Source organism: Poecilia reticulata, chromosome 5, assembly GCF_904066995.2.
Source record: "Poecilia reticulata chromosome 5, P_reticulata-male-v2, whole genome shotgun sequence".
NCBI lineage: Eukaryota > Metazoa > Chordata > Actinopteri > Cyprinodontiformes > Poeciliidae > Poecilia > Poecilia reticulata.
In genome coordinates this window covers 30,245,525-30,268,622 of record NC_088834.1, presented here as the reverse complement: position 1 = coordinate 30,268,622, position 23,098 = coordinate 30,245,525, and the positions used below count along the sequence as shown (strand labels likewise).

General features: G+C 39.0%; 1 protein-coding gene across 4 annotated transcripts in view; it reads right to left on the bottom strand.

The window, feature by feature from the left end:
* cntn6 (contactin 6) overlaps positions 1-23,098 on the bottom strand; it is a 175,548-nt gene that overhangs the window by 15,736 nt on the left and 136,714 nt on the right. For 3 of the 4 annotated variants that reach the window (XM_081607452.1, XM_017304949.2, XM_008410157.3), the window contains 7 exons: positions 20,768-20,885; positions 16,675-16,833; positions 13,071-13,220; positions 11,523-11,593; positions 10,162-10,396; positions 9,930-10,045; positions 5,272-5,452 (listed from right to left, as the gene is read on the bottom strand). In XM_081607452.1, the coding sequence (XP_081463578.1) occupies positions 5,272-5,452; positions 9,930-10,045; positions 10,162-10,396; positions 11,523-11,593; positions 13,071-13,220; positions 16,675-16,833; positions 20,768-20,885 (1,030 nt within the window). The remainder of the gene's footprint in view (positions 1-5,271; positions 5,453-9,929; positions 10,046-10,161; positions 10,397-11,522; positions 11,594-13,070; positions 13,221-16,674; positions 16,834-20,767; positions 20,886-23,098) is intronic. The other variant, XR_001776630.2, reaches the window with a different exon arrangement.

Below are 23,098 nucleotides of genomic sequence, written 5' to 3'. Positions count from 1 at the left end.
GGGGGGTGTGAATACGCACTGGAACTCTGATGCAAACCAAAAGGGCAAAGTTTGGTCCATTTCCAACCTTGGTTGAAGTGAACTCACATGGCTTCCAACGCATGTCGCTAAGCGAACCAGCGACCGCTCCAAAAGCAGGGAGCAGACTGTAGTGAAGGGAATCCTGAGTAAATCTAACCAAGACAAACGCGCGTCCAGCGCTAGCCGGATATAACTTGTGGTCAGAAAAGAGAAATTCTACAACCTATAAAATCTGACGCAACCCCATTTTGTTTACATTTGGTGAAGAAGGAAGTTGAGCTCAGTTTCTTCTTCAGATGTTTTGGTGTTGCCTCCTTCAATGGTTATTGGTGCAGCGGCCCCACGGAATGTAAAGAGTTAGATCAAAGGGTTTACTTCACTTCACATTGAAAATGTAACATGTAGTTTTGTTCCCCAAGGGAACCAAATCTACCAGACTGTCAGGAGTGAAAACACCCAAAACTACACACATCTCCAATGATATTGGAGAAAAGAGGGACTAATATGCACACAACACCATTTCTTTTTAGATTTACTACTTTCTGTTGGTCTGTCACATAAAATCCCAGTAAATACAGAGCTTGTGGTTGTAATGTGACAAAATGTGAAACAGCTGTAAAAATTATTTTGCATTTGTATGTTGATCTGTGATGATTTAAATGCCAGCGTAATGTCTAAATATTCAAGAAGCGACATTAAAAAGAGCATCAAAAACACAGACCTGTTTCAGAACTAAAAATGTAGAAATTATTCTGCGGTGTAAAAACAGCAAGACCTTGGAGCGTTCATTGAAAACTTGAATAAGAATAGCTGCACTCTGGAATTACAGCCATAGAAAGGACTCAGAGTAAAGCATTTGTAGTGCTGCACAGAGAAAAAGATGAAGCTTTATTTTATTCGCCTTTGAGGTCTCGCCTCAAATGTTACCGCTGCTTTTTTATAAAACAAGTGCTAAGAGTGGTAAGAGATCTCTTTTGTCCTCATTCAACCCAGAATCACATCAGTCCTATCTGTGTGCTCAGTCACTTAAAAAATGAGTGCACCTCATGTTTCATTAGCTTGTAGCTTCACGTTTCCTAGCAGCATCAACATGAATTAGTTGTTTTCTGTATTAGATTCTCACATCATTGTAGGAGAATTTTGATCTACACTTTTTCATAACACTGAGGTCATCTAATAGGGCTGCACTCAGGTTTGGTTCTGGACTTTGCGATATCTTCATTTCTCTTTTCAGCCAATCTGTGGTTGGTTTCCTGTCAATTGAACAGATGGCCTCCGTTTTGACTCTAGAATTTTTTTTCATGATCAACTCAATAGCTGCGTTTCCATTGACCATATAATTGCACAAATCGGAATTGCAAAAATAAATTTGCTTAATGGAAACACAGGACCTCTGAAAAAATTCAGGTTTTTTGATAGTTTTTGCACTAAGTTGAAGTAGTTTCTTGGCTACATCAAAATTCATGTACTTTATAAGTTGCACGAGTCATGTGATCAGCAGCTGGTTGTTACCGCTGGAGGAAAAGACGAAGACAACAGGAAGTGGGTTGGAGGATGATGGTGCTGCAGGTTTTTTAATGACTTACTGCATGAATGAACTTATTCACATGCAATTTTAACTGCATTTCTTATTGAATGGAAACACTGCAATTGGGAAATTGTGTTTTTTAACACTAGTGGAAACACTAGAAACTCCCCATGTTTCCAAACCTCACTCCAACTTCTTATGACTAAAGCAATTTAATTTTTTTTTTAATATAATAGCTTTTATGTCACACATAAATGTTTCAAATCATCCAATAGATTTTAATATCAGACCGATAGTGTGTAATTACAAAATGCAGGTTTTCAATGGTAGTATGATTTAGCTATCTGAAATCACAGTGATTTCAGATAAGATACCCTAACCCTAACCCCTAACCCTCTCAATCCTAAAAACTGCTTTCATCATACTTGGTGGCAAAACCAACACACACATACCACCAAATTCAATTTTGTGGACGTTTCTTCCGTTCACGGAATATTTTCCAACAATACCTAGGGATCCTCAACATGTATTTTGGCAGATGTGACATAAACTTTTGCTCTGTTTTTGCTCAGCATTGGTTTGGGACATGGAACTATCCAATGGCGATTTGAGTTTTCTACAGGTCAGGCACTAATCAGTCATGTGTTTGTCTGCTGAGAAAAAGTGAAAACATTAAGGACAGGTGAACCAAAAAGAGTTTCATAAAAACGAAAAATGCAAAATAGGACTATTTTCATCTACTGGTTTGGAGCAAAATCAACCAGGCTACACAAAACATAATTTCATCAGATACACATAGCTGTCACAAACCAGATGGAGAGGCTGCAATCAGAAAAAATGGAGAGAGTTCTCCTCTCCATGCTGGAGTTTTGGACTTTTCTCAGGTAAGGCACAGAACCACCGATGACTGGGAAAGTTCAGAACATCAAAACATATTTGACAAATGTGTTTCCATCTTCCCTTTACAGCTTTACTCATCTTCGGACGCCCTCAAGCGAGTGAAAATACTTAGCAGTTAAGGTTCAGTTCAGTTATTAGCTTGACTTTTACCTTTAATGAATTCATCATTTAAAAACAGTTTTTATATTCTCTGCATACCTTTCAAAGTAAAATGTCTTTGATATGAAATAGTGAGACACGCAAAAAAGAAGGTGTATAACACGTATCTTTTTCATACGATTAAAACTTTTGACCTGACCTCAGATTTTGTTCATTTCCCCTCAGATGCCACAGATATTCAGAAGACGCTCCTTTATTTTGAAACATGTCTATTTTCAAAGACAAGAGAAGAATAGAATTATTAAACCATCCCTTTTTTATTCTGGTCCAGCTTCTGTCATGTTTTGTCTGCTTTGAAAGAAAGGCGAGAAGACCTTTATGCTTTTCTATCAACAGAGATAGAAATATTTTCATGGGTTCAGTTCACCTGATCCCTCGCCAACAAATCTGTAACAGAATGGCTTAAAAAAGAAAAACAAAAGCTTCCACACTGGTCCTTTTAACATTAAGACCTTGGCTCCTTGAGTTTTTTTAATATTACCAAAACATTGATTCAGATATAAAGGACTGAAAAACAATCATGGTCAATAATTAAAATACTGCGTAAGAGAAATCTTTGTTTAATTTCATTTTACTGACAGAAAGTCAAAGCTCTAATTATATAAAGGAACTTTAATCAAGTGAAAATAGGAATGAAAGTACATTCCAGAGTAGAAAGAAAAGAAATCTGAAGTAGTAACAGCTGTCAGACCACCGCTGATTATAGGAATTTTTCTTTATTGAAGTCCTGCATTTTGCCAAAATTGTCTAATAGTCTAAAAACTCATAATATGTATCTACATTTCCTCTGTTTCAATTAACTGGTTTTCCATTTCCCATATTTATCAGCCTGTAATCTTTTAGAAAACCACTGAAGAAAACGGCCAAACATACCTTTAGTAGAAAATTTACAATCATCCTTGAGTGCAAAAATGCATATTAAGATTTAATGCAATGTTCTGAGAGCATCTTGTCATATGCAGTTGTTTTTGTAAAGCTGTAAATTCATCAAATCAATAGTTTTCACTACAGAAGCCCTCACTTTTGATGAACCATAATTAACGCCTCACCCATCAGGATACATCTGATAGGTTTCCTGGTTTTTAAAGATATTCGAAAAACTGCACTAAAGTTCTGAAGGTCTTTTCTGGCGTCTGCTCTAATATGTATGCAGACCCTTGAAACTTCCTGTAAGTGAGGCAGCAGACTGCACATAGAAAGATGTTGATTCTGCACATCAAACCTGTTTTCAGATGTCTCAGAAAACATTTTATACTGAAGTCACATTCTGGTCTGATTTATTAATATGGATTGTAAAGTGTTAAAAATTGGTCACTTTTTATTTATTTTTTTTTAACAGAATATTTCTGAGTGAAACCTTTGTATTCATGTGTTTCTGGAACGCTGGTGTACCTGACACACAAGCGACAGCTGCAAACAACAGCAATAGGACAAAGTCGCTTCACTTAGACCACTTTTGCTTAATGATCTGATTGGATGCTGGAAAAGACTATTGTGTGCAAATTGCTGGAGTTAACCTATCAATGAAGCTATTGAAGCCTAATATAGCCTCTCATGCTAACGTCAGCATCCACAGTCAGCATTATTTAGGAAGGACTTTTTCAAAAATGTTCCATGAATGATCAATTCTTCCTGAAACAGTTCAAAGCTGAATGATTATAATAACACTTGGCACCAATCTGATGACTGACTAATCTAAATAACTGAATAAAAACAATACATTTCTGTCGTGGAACTCATACATCTACTTATTCAATAATTTAGCAGCAAAAACAGTTTTTCAATTGAGATTGTTGCTTATTTTGTTGATATATCGTTTGCGATTAAAATGTGATTAACGCCATAAAATATTTTAATTGAGTCAAACCACCAGTTTTATTAAAACGATTTTAGCCATACAGAGGGGATAATCCTACTGTAAATGTAAACGGATCTACCTGATCAGTAGCGCTGGATATTTTGCATGATAATGTAATGTCTGAATGAGGGGACCAACCGTTTCCAGGGAGAATAATGTCTAAAATCTAAAACTGAACATCACAGGACCTGTTCCCTTGTTTCACAAAGTGATGCTATCTGACTCTGCAACTTTCACATGAGCCCCAGCAGCTTGTTCCTCTCCTATGTGCTCCACTTCTGATTCTCAGATACCAGGTGGAAGTGACTTCAGCCTTGGGCACAGGTTAGCATGAGCAGCAGAAAATCTCTTGGCAAAGAAGCCATTTCATTTCCGCATATCATGGACAAATATGACCTTTTTCTGAAATTTCAGCTGGGATAAAAAAATGATAAAAGAAAAATGGATCGCAGCTATGAACCACATGCATAAGTCAGCCTGAACTTTACTGCCCTTTTAAATGTTTTTAGTATTTGAAAAAGCTTACTGTTTTTTCCTTAAAAAGATTATATAGTTCTAAAATAAACATACCTTGTGTACTGAATACAAGTACTTTTAAAAATACCACTGGAAGTCTGACAAGTAGTTAGCTAGTTGACCATCACATTAGCTACCTGCTGTGAAGCCTGCAGTAACGTGTTAATTCTACAGACAGATGGGATTTTAACTGTTTGGTCATAAAGGAAAAAGTAAAGAGCAGAAAACGATGTTGCAAGCAAATAAGAGAAGATGATGGATTCCTGTCTGGTGTTTGGTGTGCACCCACGTGGTTTCTTGGTGGCGACGCTGATGGAGGGGCTAGAGGGTCCAAGTCCGGCACTGTTCTGGGCTCTCACTGAGATCAGGTAGACCGTACTGCTCTTTAAACCGGAGAGCAGCGCCGTGCTGTCGGTAACCCTCACCCTGTCTGCTTCACGCTGCTCAGAGCTTCCCTCCCAAAAGAGAACCTGAATCAAAGTAATCACAGTTACTACACATCCTTATACACCTCCTAAATCTTATTTTTTATGTTTTATTGAATAAAAGGCCAACTATAGTAAAAAACTATTATGGGAACAATGTAAAAATATGTTTTGCCTCTAAGATCAGATGCATAAACCATCATTCTTATTGCTAAGCAGTATCAGATTCTAAAAATAAGAAAAACATCAGCACTGGATGGTAGCAGCACAAATCCTCAAGCAGTCCAAGTCACATTTTCAAATTTCTAAATTATATTTAATCTTAAAGCAATCAGTAATAAGGCGAACGACATGAGTATGAGGATTAGGAGTATGTCAGAATCGGTATCTATAGGGAGATCATTTATGACCTCAACACCAGATAGGGGAAGCAGACAGGAAATGTCAAACAGACGGCATGAGAGCAGGTACTTATTCAGCTGGAGGCACGGAGGTTCTCAGGCATCTTGCTCAGGAAAGGCAGATTAGCAGCAGGGCTGGAGTTGCTGATAACACACACATTCATCTAGAGTGTTTCTTTCCCCACTGCACTTCAATTATAGCTGCTTTTCCAGACTCTCTTTGGAAAATAACTGAAACGGTTGAAGAGAGCGGGTCAGTTTTTGCTCCTCTGCTAAGATTTTAAACGTCCACATGGAAGAATTAGTTCTTTACAAGATTTTACTTTTTTGCTGCATACTTAAATGTCATTGTGAGATATTAGAGGAACAGTACAGCAGAGGTTTTTCTTTTTTTGTGATTTAGGCTCAATATTTGAGTGTGTAGTTCGGAGTTCTTTACATACTGAATAAAGTCCAAAGCAGCCTTACTTTATTTTGATGTGCTCAGCAAGGTATGTTCTGTGTTATACTATGTCTAAAGGTCAAATACTGAACATTAAGACATAAACCATACATATCTTTGAAATATTAAACCAAGTAAACCACAAATAGCTTTTTCTTTATTTTTGAAAGGAGAAAAGTCAGTTAAAACAATTTTTTGTAACATAAACAGCTTATGGGGCCACATCCTGGAAAGCAGAAATGCACTTCCACATAGTAATAATGATTGTAACATTATGTAACCACACTGTCTGGACAAAAAACAGGAATGTTAAATGGCTTTATGGTTCCTTATTGGTAACACAGACAAACCAGTGAGCACTCTTCTTACTTTTCTCCTTATGAGAACATTTATTACTCAAACACATGAGGGACTCTGAAGAAAACTTTACAGGGAATATGTATTATATTATGGCACCATACAACTGAACTATCACATTTGACTAACAAATTATTCTGGAGTTTTCTTTTCATCAACATTTCTTTATTTGGATCTGATAGATATCGTCCTTTGTAAATGGACCACATCATTTTATGGCTGCTGTAATTAAACCTATAGATGTCTGCCTGTGATTAAGAAGTTCAGTTAATAGCAAACCTACAGGTGGACCTTAAACATATAAGGCTAATAAATATAACTGCTTTTTGTGGTTAGAGCTAACAGTTAATGAAAGCCTAAGATTCTGTTTCCCAGAAATTCACAATGTTTTGTAAGACTGATAAAGGCAAATAATACTAAAGATGTTTTTATACAGAAATGCGGGTCTAACGAGAGTATGTCCATTTACTTTAGATTAACCGTTGGGGTTTCTTTGGCATTAATTACTGCACCAATGCAGTACTGCATTAAGTCTGCGGTTTTTCTGCGTTTTCTGTTCTGGTTTCTCTGATCTTTCTTTCGACAATACCCCATGGATTCTCTACAGGGCTTATTATAGGTATGTTCGGCAGTGTGGACCGATGCCTAGTCCTTCTGGAAAATTAAATCTCCCTCTTGACGAAGCTGATTTTAGACAACACCCATGGCTCTCCCAGTAATGACAAACTCCAGAAACTTCACCTTCAAACCTGCATTTTGTTAGCCTAATAAAAAACAGCTCCTTGGTCTACACTTTGCTTCATACAGAGTCACTATTGCTGCCTGGAGGCGTGGCCTTGCTTAAGTTTGAAACGATTGGATCTGATTTTACCCAACCACTAACGTTTGGCCAAACATGAAAGGAGCTATTGTACAAAGCTTTCCAGAAATTGCAAGTGCTGTAAACTACCCAGAGGGCATAAGGGCCATGAAATCTTTACTGCAGTTAAAATGTCTTAAACATTCCTCTTGCTCTGACTGTAATTGCTCAATATTTGGAAGTCTTGCCAACACGCACTGAATGGCTTCGTTCAATTACTCCGCTGCCATTGCCAAATTACAACTACAAACTACAGGAAGACTACAACTCTAAAAGCGCAGAAACTCAACTTCATCATTCATAACTCCTCCTCCTGTTTTTTGATTGGCCTGGATGAAATTCAACCGGAGAAATTGAGCTCAGTGGGAGAAATTTTAGACAAAACTCTGAAGAGAGATGAGAATCAAGTGGATTTGCATAGGAAGGTGACAGCCAGGCTAGTTTTTTGTGTGTCTGCACTCTGGGGCCTTAATTTCTAAATAAAACTCAAAAATAACTTAACTAAAGAGAAAAATTGGACACCAAGCAACAGCCCAGTACTTTTCTCCTTTAAGTCACTTCTAACATGGTCTGGTTCAGGAGCATGACAGTTATAGCCCATATCCAGTTCTGTGTCACTTCAGTCTGATTGTGGTGGCTCATGTAATGTAACCCCCAACAATTATTGGGTGGACAGTAGCAAAGAACTGTAACTCAGCCACATCAATCTGGCTTATAATTCTGTTCACTCACTCCTGCATTATGCCAAACCATTCTTCAACTATTCCAGATCAGCCAGTGTGGTTGCATTGGTCATTCTGGTACCAACAGCTCACTGACGCTGGTCCCACAGGTGTTGAATGGGCTGGGACCCCTAACCTACGGTACTCCAATTGTTACAGTTCTGATCCATGTAGCATCTACTGTTGTATTTCTTCCCGGTTTCACATAAATGTATTTTGTAAAGAGGTGAACGAGTTAAGATTTAAAACGAAAACAATGACTCTGAAAAACAATCAAACCAGGCATCCATTTTTCTGTTCCTCTTTGCTACAAGCCTCTGATACACAATAGGTTCGTCAGGCTGTGAGTTCTGGTAAAGTGTTTGGACAGGACATAATGAATGGGTGAAGCACTCAGGTCTCACTCTCCTTGTTCAGCCTCTTCAGGGAGATTCAGGAGCAGCTCCCAGAGCCTCAGAGGGAGGTTATTCCTGTACTTTCCTCAGCTTACAAAGTTTCCATTTCAATTATTTCAAGGACTCCAGGAAGGAAGGTGCCGTCTTGTGAAAGGTGCCCAGTCAGTGTAGTGCCTTGCAAAAGTATTCATACCCTTTGGACATTGTCACATTTTGTCATTTTAAAGCCACAAGCGTCATGGATTCTATTGAGAATGCACAGTTGAAACCAGAAGTTTACATACACCAAATAAAATTAAAAAAAACACATTCACATTTTTCTCACTGTCTAAAGTTAAGTCAGATAAAATCTCCTGCTTGTAGAAAAGTAATGATGCAAATTATCATCCTATTTACACAATTACAAGATCCTGTTCTGTTTTTGGCACCAAAGGCAGCGAAGGTGATCTTTGAGGAAAGATGGGTGTAGCTAAATACAGGAAAGTTAAGAGTTTTAGTGGACATAGAAAATTCGTCAAAATAGAAATACATGGTGTATTTTTTATTTTTTTGCAAAATCATGCATAATCATGAATAAACAAAAAAAATTTTTGTAAAAAAATTGAAAGTCATTGCAGTAAATATACTGATTGAAATTCCTGTTTCAAGCCTGCTCTGCTCTCATCCTACAACAGTAGATGTGGATAACGATGTAGTTGGCTCCATGCGTCTCTGCACAGGCCAGGCCACCTGGGCATAGCCTCAAAAGTAAGATATCTGGGTTCCAGCAGCAAACGGTATTTTTATCTCAGTTTTCCCCCGGCTACACCTCAGCAGAGAGGCTGTTGTTGATGGGAATGATATATGATGTTCATACTTTCCTCTATTTATTTCATTTTTAACAATTTTTGGAGACCTCCAGTCTACAAAAATGAAGCAAAGTTTTGTTTTGTAAGTTTCATCTTTTGCAATAGTCACAAAAAAATATTTGCATGATAAATTAAAATTAGCTCAATTTCTATTCTGATTAATATTTTTTGAAGGGCAATTTTGTTTACGACTTCATAATCCATTATATTTATGGTTTCAGTTGTTTGCGGTTTTTATTTCCTTTTTATTTATTGTTTTTGGTTGTTGTGTTTTAGTTTATTTAAAATATACAAAAAATTTACCTTGATTATAAATAAAAAGTCTCCATCTGCATCAACCATATGTCCAAATTTGTATCAGTCTTGAACTGCAGTTGAGGGGCCGCACTTTGGACACCCCTGACTTCCACAGATATGCTCAAAATATGGAAGCTTATTACATGGTGAGCCATTGTGGGATTTACACTGGTTCTGAATAGTCCTTGTTCTGCTTCATACCTCGTACCCTATGATGTTCTCAGTGCTGGACCTGGGAGGAACTGGTTCCCAGAACACCTCAATCTCAGAGGCAGAGATGGAATGAGCCCATACTCTCGATGGAGCGGCGGAAGGCTCTGTGGAGGACAGACATATGAATTATACATTGCCTCGATTAATAGCACAACCACACCCCTTCTGGAATCTCCGTCCTCATTGTGTATTCTTCCTGTTTCCAAAGCGAACGTCTCACCTTCCTCTGCAGAGAGCACTTTTACAATCCGGCTGAACGGCCCCTCCCCCACACTGTTGTACACACCCACAGTGGCTTCGAAACGGGACAGTGGCGCAACGCTGTCGTTCCTGTACACGTATCTGGACACGTCGGCCGAAGCCAGCACCGTCTTGATCCAGGTGCTGCTGCCTTGCGGCCGGAAAGCCACGAGATAGCCAAATTCCTCTCCACTCTGCTGTTCCTCTGGAACCGGCTGAGAGAAGAGGAAAACAAATAAACACCTATGATCAAACTGAAGAAGAGAGCTTGATCCACAACGTTCACAATGTCTAAAACCAACTTTTGCCAACACAACCTTAGAGAAACAACCAAACCATTCAAACATTTGTAACAACTTGCCAAATTAAAACCACAAAGACTTCATACTTTTCATTTGGATTTTTGTTAATATAAAGTACGGCATAGAGATGCTTTGAAGGGATATGTGGTCCTTGAATACCCAAAGCACGAGTTGTATCCACAAAGCTGAACTCATCAATGTCAACGACACAACAGATGTTACAATACAGTATACCGCCCTCAACAGTGTCTGATTTGTTATTGCACACCTTCCTGCATGGTTCACCGGAAGGGAATCTTTGGATTCAAATACAAGTTTCAGCTTTACTATTGTTGAATTTTACCAACTCCGTTGCAGACTTTGGGTGGAGAACATGAGAAGAGGAAAAGGAAATGCTGCATAAACTGTTTTCACAAACTTCGAAAAAGAGCATGGATATAAATGTCTAATCACTTGAAGAATGACAGATGCTGAACTTCATTCAATTGTAAGTTAACAAAGGAGCTAAGTGTAAAATATAATTTACTTGGAAAAAAAGATCTAGAGCAAACTGAGTGAACTAAACGTTTTCATAGTTAGCGAAAACGGTAAAGTGCTAAGCTAAAAATTAGTTCTGCTCTTAGCACATTAGCAGAATATCAGCTGTGGCTGTATTGTGAGAAAATGAGGAAAAAGTTCCATCCTGTGAATACTCTAGCGTTACCCACACATGTTGTTCTCTTGTCTTTATATAAACTGCTGCAACCTTTAAGGGGTATAAATACTTTTCCAAGGAACTGAATGATCCACAAAACGTAAAGTCGTCACCAAAGTTCAGATTTACACGCTGTAACTGGCTCAGGCTCGGCATCCTCATTTAGATTTACGCGACATATGGAGTCAGCAGGTAGCAAATCAGAAAAGGCTCCACTTTTAATTAAAAAGCAGTCGCACCCAAAGCTGGTCCTCTGCAGGAACAGTAACTCTGCCAGAGTTCATCTCCCATCAAAGGGAGGACACTCTGCCACAGCAAACGCTCGGTCAAAAATCATCCACTCACCTCCCACGTAATGACAAGCTCTCCTCGAGCTCCCCCACCACCGCTCACATTAACCGGTGCAACCTTGGGAGCTGAACAGGAAAAAAAGGAAACACTCATCAACAGGGGCAGGTGCTGCATTTTCTGTTAGAACAGACAGTTTAGCTACAGAGCTGGGAAAAAAGTGGTTTGCTGTTGTTAACTGCATTTCCATCAACCATATAAATGTGCAAATTGGAATTACAAGAATAAATTCACTTAATGGAAAAACAGCTATTTTTGAAAAAATAAGTTTTTTGATAAAAAAGTTTTTGCTCTAAAATGAGAGTTTTTTGGTTGTATTGTTGCGTTTTTCACAAAACTCCAATGGGAACTTTTTTTTTTGCATCACACGAGTCACATGATCAGCAACTGGATGCTACTGGCAGAAACCACAAAGAAGATGAGATAACAGGAAGTGGTGGTGTTTCATGCTTTTATTGACTAACTTATTCACATGTGAATTTAACTCTCTTATTTAATGGTAACACCGCAATTTCAAAATTGTGTTTTTCTACATTAGCAGGATAGAACAGTTTTGCGCATGATTATAATGGAAACCAATTTTAATATTAGACAAAGATAATATGAGTAAATACAGAATGCAGGCTTCAGATGATAATTTTGTTTATTACAATAAAACAGCTTCCTGAACCAACCTGGTCCTTTTGAAACTGCAAATGCCCATCTTATTAAATCATGAATGAACTTGTTTTAACCAGTTTATTTCAAAGTAGCATGTAAGATGCCAACGCTGTGCTCAAATCAGGTACAATTTCAGTATATTGTACTGTCTGCTTACAGCTTACTTACACATTGTGCTGTTTGGGCTTGCAAAAAAAGCACAATGTGAAGGCACACCACGCAAAACAAAAAACATAAAGACCGCTTTTGGTCTGAACCAAACAAGAGCATCAAATGACTTGTGTGAAAGTAACCTAAAAAAGCAACACATTATGCTAGACAATCAAAAGAAATTCAACAATAAAATAACTTTTCCCCATAGCAAATAAAACCATAATTTTAACACTGTTTTTAATATTTACACACATTTCTTTGTCTGATGTAACATTTGTTTGATGATCTGAAACATTCATGTAACCCAAACTGTAAAAATAGTGAGTTGAAAAGTCTAGATTTAGTTGGGTGGTGAATATGCAGCTTCCAGCAGGAAACTTGTTCCTCTGTGATCCAACCAGGTGGATAAAATTCTTTACATGAAATAGCAGTTCTTTGTGTTGCTTCTTTATGGTGGATGTCACACTTCTGTCTGCCACTAAAATAATTAACACTACACGTTCCAGAATGCTTGTTTCTACATTCGTCTGGGCTGCTTACGGTAATTAAGTGGAATTTTATGTCGCCTCATGTTCATTTTCTTTGTGAAACAAAGAGCTGGCATGAACAATAACATGAACAATAGATTTGCGCAAAGAACGCAATGAGATGCAAAGCTAAATCAAACAGGTAATTTTCCACATGGGGGCTGCTTAATTTTCTATGAAGAGACATAACAAGCCGACAGAGTACCTGCTGCTTTGGTTCGGATCTGTTTTGATGGCATGCTGGGTTCTCCAACACCAACACTGTTGATTGCCACCACCCTGAACTCATATTCCACCCAGGGGCTCAAATCTTTCACAGTTGTGTGCATCATCTGTCCAGGCACAGAATCAGGAACTAGAATCAAAGAATTAAGAATTCATAGGCGTTATTAATTTTTTAAGAAATATTTGAAACAACTACAGGTCCTTCTCAAAAAATTAACATATTGTGATAAAGTTCATTATTTTCCATAATGTAATGATAAAAATTAAACTGTCATATATTTTAGATTCATTGCACACCAACTGAAATATTTCAGGTCTTTTATTGTTTTAATACTGATGATTTTGGCATACAGCTCATGAAAACCCAAAATCCCTGTCTGAAAAAATTTGCATATTTTATCCGACCAATAAAAGAAAAGTGCTTTAATACCAAAAATGTCAACCTTCAAATAATTATATTCAGTTATGCACTCAATACTTGGTCAGGAATCCTTTTGCAGCCTTCAATACGGCATGGAGGCCATCAGCCTGTGGCTCTGCTGAGGTGGTATGGAGCCCAGGATGCTTCGATAGCCTTAAGCTCATCCAGAGTGTTGGGTCTTGGGTCTCTCAACTTTCTCTTCATAATATCCTACAGATTCTATATGGGGTTCAGGTCAGGAGAGTTGGCAGGCTAACTGAGCACAGTAATACCATGGTCAGTAATACCAGTGGTTTTGGCACTGTGCGCAGGTGCCAGGTTGTGTTGAAAAATTAAATCTTCATCTCCATAAAGCTTTCCAGCAGATGGAAGCATGAAGTGCTCTAAAATCTCCTGATAGCTGCTGCATTGACCTGCCCTTGATAAAACACAGTGGACCAACACCAGCAGCTGACATGGCTCCCCAGACCATCACTGACTGTGGCTACTTGACACTGGACTTCTGGCATTTTGGCATTTCCTTCTCCCCAGTCTTCCTCCAGACTCTGGCACGTTGATTTCCGAATGACATGCAAAATTTGCTGTCATCCGAAAAAAGTACTTTGGACTACTGAGCAACAGTCCAGTGCTGCTTCTCTGTAGCCGGTCAGGCACTTCTGCCGCCGTTTCTGGTTCAAAAGTGGCTTGACCTTTGACCTGGGGAATGCGGCAGCTGTAGCCCATTTCCTGCACACGCCTGTGCACGGTGTCTGGATGTTTCTACTCCAGACTCAGTCCACTGCTTCCGCAGGTCCTCCAAGGTCTGGAATCGGTCCTTCTCCACCATCTTCCTCAGGGTCCAGTCACCTCTTCTAGTTGTGCAGCGTTTTCTGCCAAACTTTTTCCTTCCCACTGAGGTGCCTTGATACAACACTCTGGGAACAGCCTATTCATTCAGAAATGTCTTTCTGTGTCTTACCCTCTTGCTTGAACCTTTTCATGATATGCAAATTTTTTGAGACAGGAATTTTGGGTTTTCATGAGCTGTATGCCAAAATCATCAGTATTAAAACAGTAAAAGACCTTAAATATTTCAGTTGGTGTGCAATGAATCTAAAATATGTGACAGTTACATTTTTATCATTACATTATGGAAAATAATTAACTTCATCACAATATGCTAATTATTTGAGAATGACCTGTACATTAAAATAATAAAAAAAGAATAGAGACGCCAGTCTGAAAAGCTGACAGTTGTTTATAATTTAAAAATTTTCCATTTACAGAGTGTCACTGCATTTAACTAAGCAGAGTCAAAAGCCTGTTGTGGTCAATTTAATTAATGACTGACAGGATGGAGCTAAACATCTTCCAACACTTTGAGTTGTTTTTTCTGTCATCAATGGATGTAACCGTCATCTCAAGAACTCCAAAATATTATTTTAATTTTCCAATCTGTGGTGCAGTGTTTAGGCCATCTAGACCAATTCAAACAGGCAATTAGAAATGTCATTTAGATGAAGACATAATTTTTTTTACGTGACTCAACATAAAATGAGTTGATGAAGAAACTGTCCCAAGCACTCCACCCCAAAGCTATGCAAAGATGGTGGCAATGATGACAGTTTAACACACTTAGGGAAGTTGGGAGTTTTTGTTGTTTTTTTGTTTTGCTCCTATTATATGATATGACGCACATTACAGTCTTCTGGACTCCTAATGATATGATATGACGCACATTACAGTCTTCTGGACTCCTAGTCTATAAGCCTTAAAGACACACATCCTGACGTTAAACTAACATTTTGCCATAATCTAAAGACTACCGTATTTTCCGCACTATAAGGTGAATGGTCTATTTTAAAACTTTTTTCACATATAAGGCGCACCGCATAGAACAGACGTTTGGGTTGCCAATTTGTCCCGTACTCTATTATTGCACATCCACATTCGTAAAGAAGTGGTTCCCGAGTACTTTATATAGTGGTCTGCCCCAGTCATTGTTTCACTAACGGTGTTGGATATTGTGCCCAACTGCTTTCTGGGTAACACAGACCAACCGACACGCTGCTGCCGCAGTCTCCGTCTCTCTTGCCCCGCCCCTACGCCCTCCTGGCTTTAAATGTATTATCAAACTTTATTAACAAAGCAGCGTTCTGACAACTATCCCAGCATGCACCGCGCACTTCTTCTACGGGGAAAATGAAGTCGGCGGCTGCTTACCGTAGTTGCTAGACATGTTGTGGCTCAATATTGGTCCACATATAAGGTGCACCGTCGGCTTTTGAGGAAATTGAAGGTTTTTAGATGCGCCTTGTGGAAAATACGGTACTCTTACATTCAACCACATTCTGAAATGTAAACACATCGTTTGATGTTGCTCTCATGGAACTAGCTTGGCTACATTAATGTGTCAAGATACAGCAAGTTTTTATTAATGTTTTATTAATGGAAAAACATCTCCTGGTTGCAAGACTCACCATAAATACACAACCAGCAAATCCACCTAAAACCTATTCCTGATTCAAGCCAATGTTTGAATCAGGACTGTGGTTGGCCAGCTAGGTAGCCTGCACGCCAGCTACAATTCTATGTTTAAAACCTATTTTAAGTAGGGCTGAGTGTGTCTTTAACACAGTAATTTTGATTATTTACATTTTAATGTGTTAAAGAGGTTAACACAAATACTCTTTTTTTTTTCTTTTTTTGTACAAGCAACATCTGCAAACAACAGCAATGGATGACCAAACCAATGTTCTGGGCCCGTTGAGGGTTCATTTTGCTCAAAGAATTACTGGGATATTGTTGTGTTCAATTTGTGCTAAACTAAGTTAGCGCACCAGTGAAGCTATTCAAGCTTAAAATAGCATCCATCTCAATGCTACTTATGCATTTATTTATGCATCAACGAGTTCCTGAAGCAATTAATGTGTATAATATCATGTTGCACCAATTTGATGGTTGAATAACCTAAATAACAGGTTAAAAACAAATATCTTTTTTCTTGAGATTTTTTGTCTATTTATTCAAAAGTTCAGAAGCAAAATATATTTTGAATTAACGTTACTTTTGTTGACATATGGTTTTCAATTAAAATGCAATTAATAAATTATAGCTGGTGCAATTTATTCAATTAATTGAGCCCCACCACTAATATTAATGTTTTTAATACAGAGTAATTTACCTGTCTTCACCGTCTGCCAGCCAATAGAGAAAGGGGTCCGAGCTTGAACCACGTACATGGTGATGGGACTGTGGTTGTCTGGTCCAGAGCTCCAGGATAGCTGCACTGTCGTGTCAGTAATGGTGGTCACTAGCAGACCCTGTGGGGCACCAGGAGGTCCTGCAACGATCAGAAACACAGAAAAGTCCATGTGGAAAAATAAAAAAAATGTCAGGTTAGTTTGTGTTTTGTGCTCTGAAACTCTGCCACTAGTGTTAAGTGATTCATAACCTCACTCTATTGAGAGAAGCAGTCTCATCAATGGTGAACATTAAAGTTCATCGGATTGTGACACAAACAACAGCAAAATACTGAACGCAGATGGCTGGAGAGTACAAGAGATGTTATTGTGTTTTATTTTTTCATCAGGGATTGGAGGAGTGTGCTGGGCTGGTGAAACAGAGCAGAGCGGGATATGCGCGCGGCTGGATGACTGACTGGCAGGTGTGGAGATGAGCGTGAGAGCGGGTGGCGAGCAATGATCCGCACTGGCTGGAAGAATGAGCTGGCGATGAAAGGTTGAAGAACCGGGTTTGATATACTGCAGGGTTGAGAGGGAGACGGATTGCTGGTGTGCAGGCTGATGAGCAGCCAGAGAGCGAGGAGAGTGAAAGATGTGCCACACCCACAACACACAAACACACTCACAAACTGAGAGAGAGAGGCAGACTGAGCGGCAGAGGAGGCTCAGGGGAGAGCAGAGAGTCTGAGGCTGAAGGAATAAGCTGGAGGCATGGTGGTAAAAATGATACAACGGTGGTAAAAATGATACAACCTGCTATGTCTGGGCTATTTTAACTTACTTTGTATTCAAATAACATTCTTTAAAGAAAATGTTTCCAATGAAACCTTCAAAGACAGAAAACAGAGCCCGTCTTTTATTGCTAAAAGAATCTTCATTCGTTCTCCCAAACGTGTAATGGTTCTTCAAATCCATCCAATCCCAGTTTCAGGCCAAGAATCCCGATTACAGATCACAGTCATTCTGCAGTGGTCAGCACAGGGAGTCAACGAGGAAGGGCAGCTCCTGAGAACCATCATTATCCCACGGTCTTATTTTTTCTGCTGTACTTTAAGATTTAAAAAAAAAATTTTTTACCACAATGTGTTTTAAAGCTTCTTTAAATCTGCAGTATGTAATTTTTATGATAAATTATATACACATATATTTTTTCCATATTTCTTGAAAAGTAGCTACAGTATGGAACAAGGCAGAGAATGTATGAAAAAAATGGAGCTCCTCTGCCTTCTCCCAGTGCAAACTAGAAACAACCAATCAGAACCAGGAAGAGCGCTGTAAATCACAACTATGAATGTGCTGCTCAAGCTCTCACCCTTTCTCGCTTTAGATTCGAAGAGTGCATTTATACAGCCCTGCTTAGCCCACTTTAATCCAACTCCAGTATGTTTGCCTAGAAATTTCAGTTTGTTTGGAGAGGCAAGTGGTTTTTGGTGCAGCGCCACCACAGGTGAGGAGGGGAACAGTTTTTCAAAGAGTTTGACATAGTAATCCACTTCTAGTTAGTCACATGTGAAACTAACTGAAAATAAATTTGCTTCTTGGCTCATGAATCAGTTTTCACATTGACATTATTTTTGTCAAAAAAAGTTATCAAAGCAAAATTTTGTTGATTATGATTCAACAAAAATACAACAAAAAGGGTAAAACATCTAAGAGGGTGAATATTTTTTACAAGTACAAATTTATTCATAAAAAATTATTCAAAAGCAAGGCAGAGATAACAGAGATTATATGAATATATATAATGGCTACATGAAGTTAAAATTGAGTTATTTGTCTCATTGTTAGTTTGTACTTATGTGATACTTTTAATTCACCATATTAGTCTATTTTATCATCTTTCTCCCTAGCTATTATTGAAGATTGTTAAAAGCAAATATTAAACAGCAATTAAAAATTATTTGGCTTGAAAATGTGTTATAATTAACTTCACAGAAAGAAAAGGAAAATGAAACCAATTCTACTTATGAATCCCTCAGTACCTTCAGACTTGTGAAGGTACGGATCATTTTCAAAGACCGCATTAATGTAGACTATTTGGAATGAAAATATGTTTTCATTTAATGACTTCAATATGAGATCAAACATACTGGGATTTGAACCACTGATATGTTTTTTTCCATTTAGACCTATAAATCTAAAAATTGCACTGTATTAATTAAAATTTTCCAACAGAATATGAGCACATGTTCATCTGGAGCCTCCTGAACATGTACAAGGCACTGTATGCCTTGCAAAAGTATGCACATTCCTTAAACTTTTGTGGTTTGTATCTTATGCAGAAGACCAAAGGAACAGAGAGAATCATCGTAAAGTGGAGGGAACTTGATGCATTGGTCATGACACACTATTTTATTTATGCAAATCAGGAAGATGTAGTCTTCAGAACTTTTCCTCTGCAACCCCTAAATAAAAACAGTTGCCTTCAGAAGTTAGTAATCAGAGCCCAGATGTATGAAATTTAAGATCAGTATTAGTCTTGAACTGGTGTGATGAGATCTAAGAGTTTTCACAGCTTTAGATCCCGGTTCAATTGGGGACCAAAATTTCAATGTTTGCAACATTTTTAGATGCTCTGTTTCACTTTCACACTGCACTGCGTCAAACCAATGCAGTTGAAAACCTATTTCTTTCCTCGACTGTGGGGGCAGTGCAACAAGAACCACTGAAGGAAACACCACAAAACCTCTGAAGAAGACACTGACTGCAACTTCCTTCTTCATGAAATGTAAACAAAAATGGAGTGGCGTCAGATTTTTGCAGTTGTAGGATTTCTATTTTGTCTTTGGTAAAACGCCAGCAGTCATTCCTCCTGCTAGTGCTAGCATGCACAATTGTTTTGGTTGCATTTACCCAGAATTCACTGTACTTCCCGCTTTTGGATCTGTCTCTGATCTGCTTGCTGTTCACATATGCATTTGAACCACACCAGAGTTTACTTTAACCGGGCCAAGGCTAAAGTTTTTAGGTAGATCAGACTTTGATTACATATTCACACCTCTCCAACTGAACCGGACTTTCTAGACCACAGGTGTCAAACTCAAGGCCCCGGGGCCAAATCTGGCCCGCCGTAGCTTTTTATGTGGCCCTCTGGACTCCAAATTACATCAATAAGTCCTTCCAGTTTTTCACAAATCTGCAAAAATCACACAAAATCAACAAATTTCCACATTTTTTTCCCTGATTTTACTGCAAATTTTCTCAAAATTGGTCAAAAACATTAAATCCGTAACTGATACAGCGAGTGATAAAGAGTCACATTTAACATTATATTAACGTAAATACTGTAAAATAACAATTACAAATATTTCTTAATATTCACCACAAAATCTGTCATTTGATTGCAAAAATAAACACTAAAGTAATCACAAATCCTGGAGGAACAGCTATTTATTGATATTTTAACAGTTTTATTGGTTTTATCAATAGATTCTGGTGCAACCGGCCCTTTAAGAACATTCAGATTTTTGATTCGGCCCAAAATAAAAATGAGTTTGACACCACTGTTCTAGACAAACGGACTGGAATTTGATTAAAGTGACCAAAAAGGAGCAGGGATGCATTCCATTCCTTGATGTCTGTTATTTGTGACACTGCAGCCAACCTTAAGCTTTTTGTTTGTTTTTTTAATGAAGGCAACATTTCCTGGAAATTTCCCTCATTTGGCCATTACAGGCAGCTGAATGACAAAAGATAGTGGAAGGACCAGTCTTCAATGGGAGTAACTGAACTGAAGAACCTGTCTATGGTTTCTCATTAAAAAATCTGCATGTTGGAGGAATGGAGAGACGCAAAGTACACCACTCAGCACAGTTTGATAGTTTTTTTTTTTCACAAATATCCCATTATCATCAACAAAAAAGTGCTAAATTATAACCTTGTAATCTGATCTGAGAGCTTTTAAGGCACCTGTATCCCAATTGTAAACTACATACACGCATGGAGACTTTTCAGAACAGCAAAGCCATGACAAACCACGAGAGATAATGCTTTATAACGATAAGCACCGTCACAAAGGAGGAGCAGACGTACCTCTAACAATTAGATCTGCCGCTGCCGACACCGTGTCCACGTCAGTGTGTACCATACACACGTACTTTCCAGAGTGCCTTAGCTGAATGTTCCTCACCATTAGGTCGCCTGCAAATCCCTGACGAGAAAAACAAAGTATGAAAGCCTCAACGTGAAGCAAAAAAAGGGAACAAAAACGCACAAAAGAAATGAGGTTTGCATAGTAAAAAGGCAAAGAAGGAAAATAACTTTTGCAAATCCTCAGGAACACAAGAGGTTCTTTCCTTAGTCATGTGCTGTAAATACTCCAGAAGAAAGCTTCAAAGACGTGACCGTGTTGACCACTGGGCGGGAAAAAAAGAGAAACCGATTCAGTTTTATGTGGAAATGAAAGCATTAAAGAAAACATTTGTTCTGAACAGCTTGTTTTCTTTGGGTCAGCCGCTGCCGTGTTAACATTCACCCTGACAGCTTAGATGAATGAGTAGCAGGACGAGATTGTTTTTTTCCTTTGCATTTTTTTTGCTCTTCAAACACTCAAAGACTAGCATTATAGTTTCCTTCCCTTCAACACATCAAACATCTGTGGAAAATATGAGCGTTGTAGTTGAATCTCATTGGACCTGGTGGGTTCAACAGAGTCACTCTCAGCCTTTAAATTAGGACATTTTATTCAGCAGGAAGTCGAGTGGTTTGCGTTTTATAAACTCACATGGTGAGATCAACTTCAGGCTTGGAATAATGTTTGAGAAAGGACAGGAGCTGCTGCTGCATTTTTAGAATTTGACTTCAGTTCAATTACAAGCTCACAGATGCATGTTCCCTGGTGTTAGTTCTGTTTAAAGTGGACATGTCACGTTTTTGAATCCTCTCTTTTTCCATTTAAACCATTCAGTTGTGGTCTACATAAAGTGGAATTGTAATGTTTTGATCTGAATTTCTTGTTGTGGCTCCACATGCCTCACTTATATACCCGTTCTGAAGTACAGCTAGTTTTGGTGCCGTCTCTTTAAAGACACCTCGCCCCCAATTCGAGGTCATAGACTGTTTCTCCCCACTGCCTTCCACTCCGCCATGTTTGGCCATTTTTGTAGATTGGCAATAGAGATATGATCTCTGTACCAACGTACAGGTGCCAAGATGGGGGAGAACAAGTATGCCCACTCCTGCCCAGCGCTCTCACCGTGGGCAACTCCAGAGTGGAAGTATGTCCAGTCCCTCTCAAGGAGACTGGTTCCAGAACCAGAGCCATGCGTCGAGGTGAGGCTGAATATTTCTAGCCGGTACCTCTCAGCCTCGCACACTAGCTCCGGTTCCTTCCCCACCAGAGAGGTGACGTTCCACGTCCCAAGAGCCAGCTTCTGCAGCCGAGGATCAGACCGCCAGGGTCCCCTCCCTCGGCTGCCGCCCGTAACACAATGCACCCGACCCATTTGGCCCCTCCGACAAGTGGTGAGCCCATTGGAAGGGGGACCCACGTCTCCTCTTCGGGCTGAGCCCAGCCGGGCTCCATGGGTAAAAGCCCGGCCACCAGGCGCTCGCCATCGTGCCCCACCTCCAGGCCTGGTTCCAGAGTGGGGCCCCGGTGACCCGCGTCTGGGTGAGGGAACGCCAGATCCAAAGATGTTTTCCATCATAAGGGGTCACGCGTTTCCCAAGACAAAAATGACAAACCCAATGCTAAACTGTTTATGCAATAATGCAAATATATACTCAATAAGCTAAATGCTAGCACACAGTGCTAACATATGCAGAAGCCATGATGCTACCACTATCGAGACAAAGGCCAGGATGTCATAAAGTTTAGTTAAGTCTAAGGTAGTTTTTTGCTACCTTAGTGTTATTTGCAGCTTACTGTGTCTGTTGTTTTCATAGACAGAAGGAACTAAGCGCTCAATCAGACCAAGTCTTTCACAAAGTTCCTCTTTATACTGGTGGAGAACTTCAAAAAGCCTGGTTAAATTGAACTTTTCATGGAAATGTACCCACATCAGTGCAGAAAGCCCTCTTTGTTTGCACTGACCAGCTTCCATGTCTGAGCTGACATCATATTATGAAATTATTCCCTCATCAAAAACATATCTAGAGTGTTGCTTTGATTATTTCATGCATGTTTGGGAAATCCTTGAATCCATTCAGCTATGCAGAACACCTGGTTGGTTCACTTCCAACCCCCTGGCTGCCTCACAGAGTAGCCCTCCTCCACCACTCAGTTCCTTCAGACTAGCCAGCAGCAATTAGCAAACACCTAGTGAATCTGTGTGTCTGCTGAGCTTATTATGAACTACTACTCAGAGCAATTCAATTAAATTTCAAAAATTTGTTATTAATCCCAAAGGGAAATTAAATGTT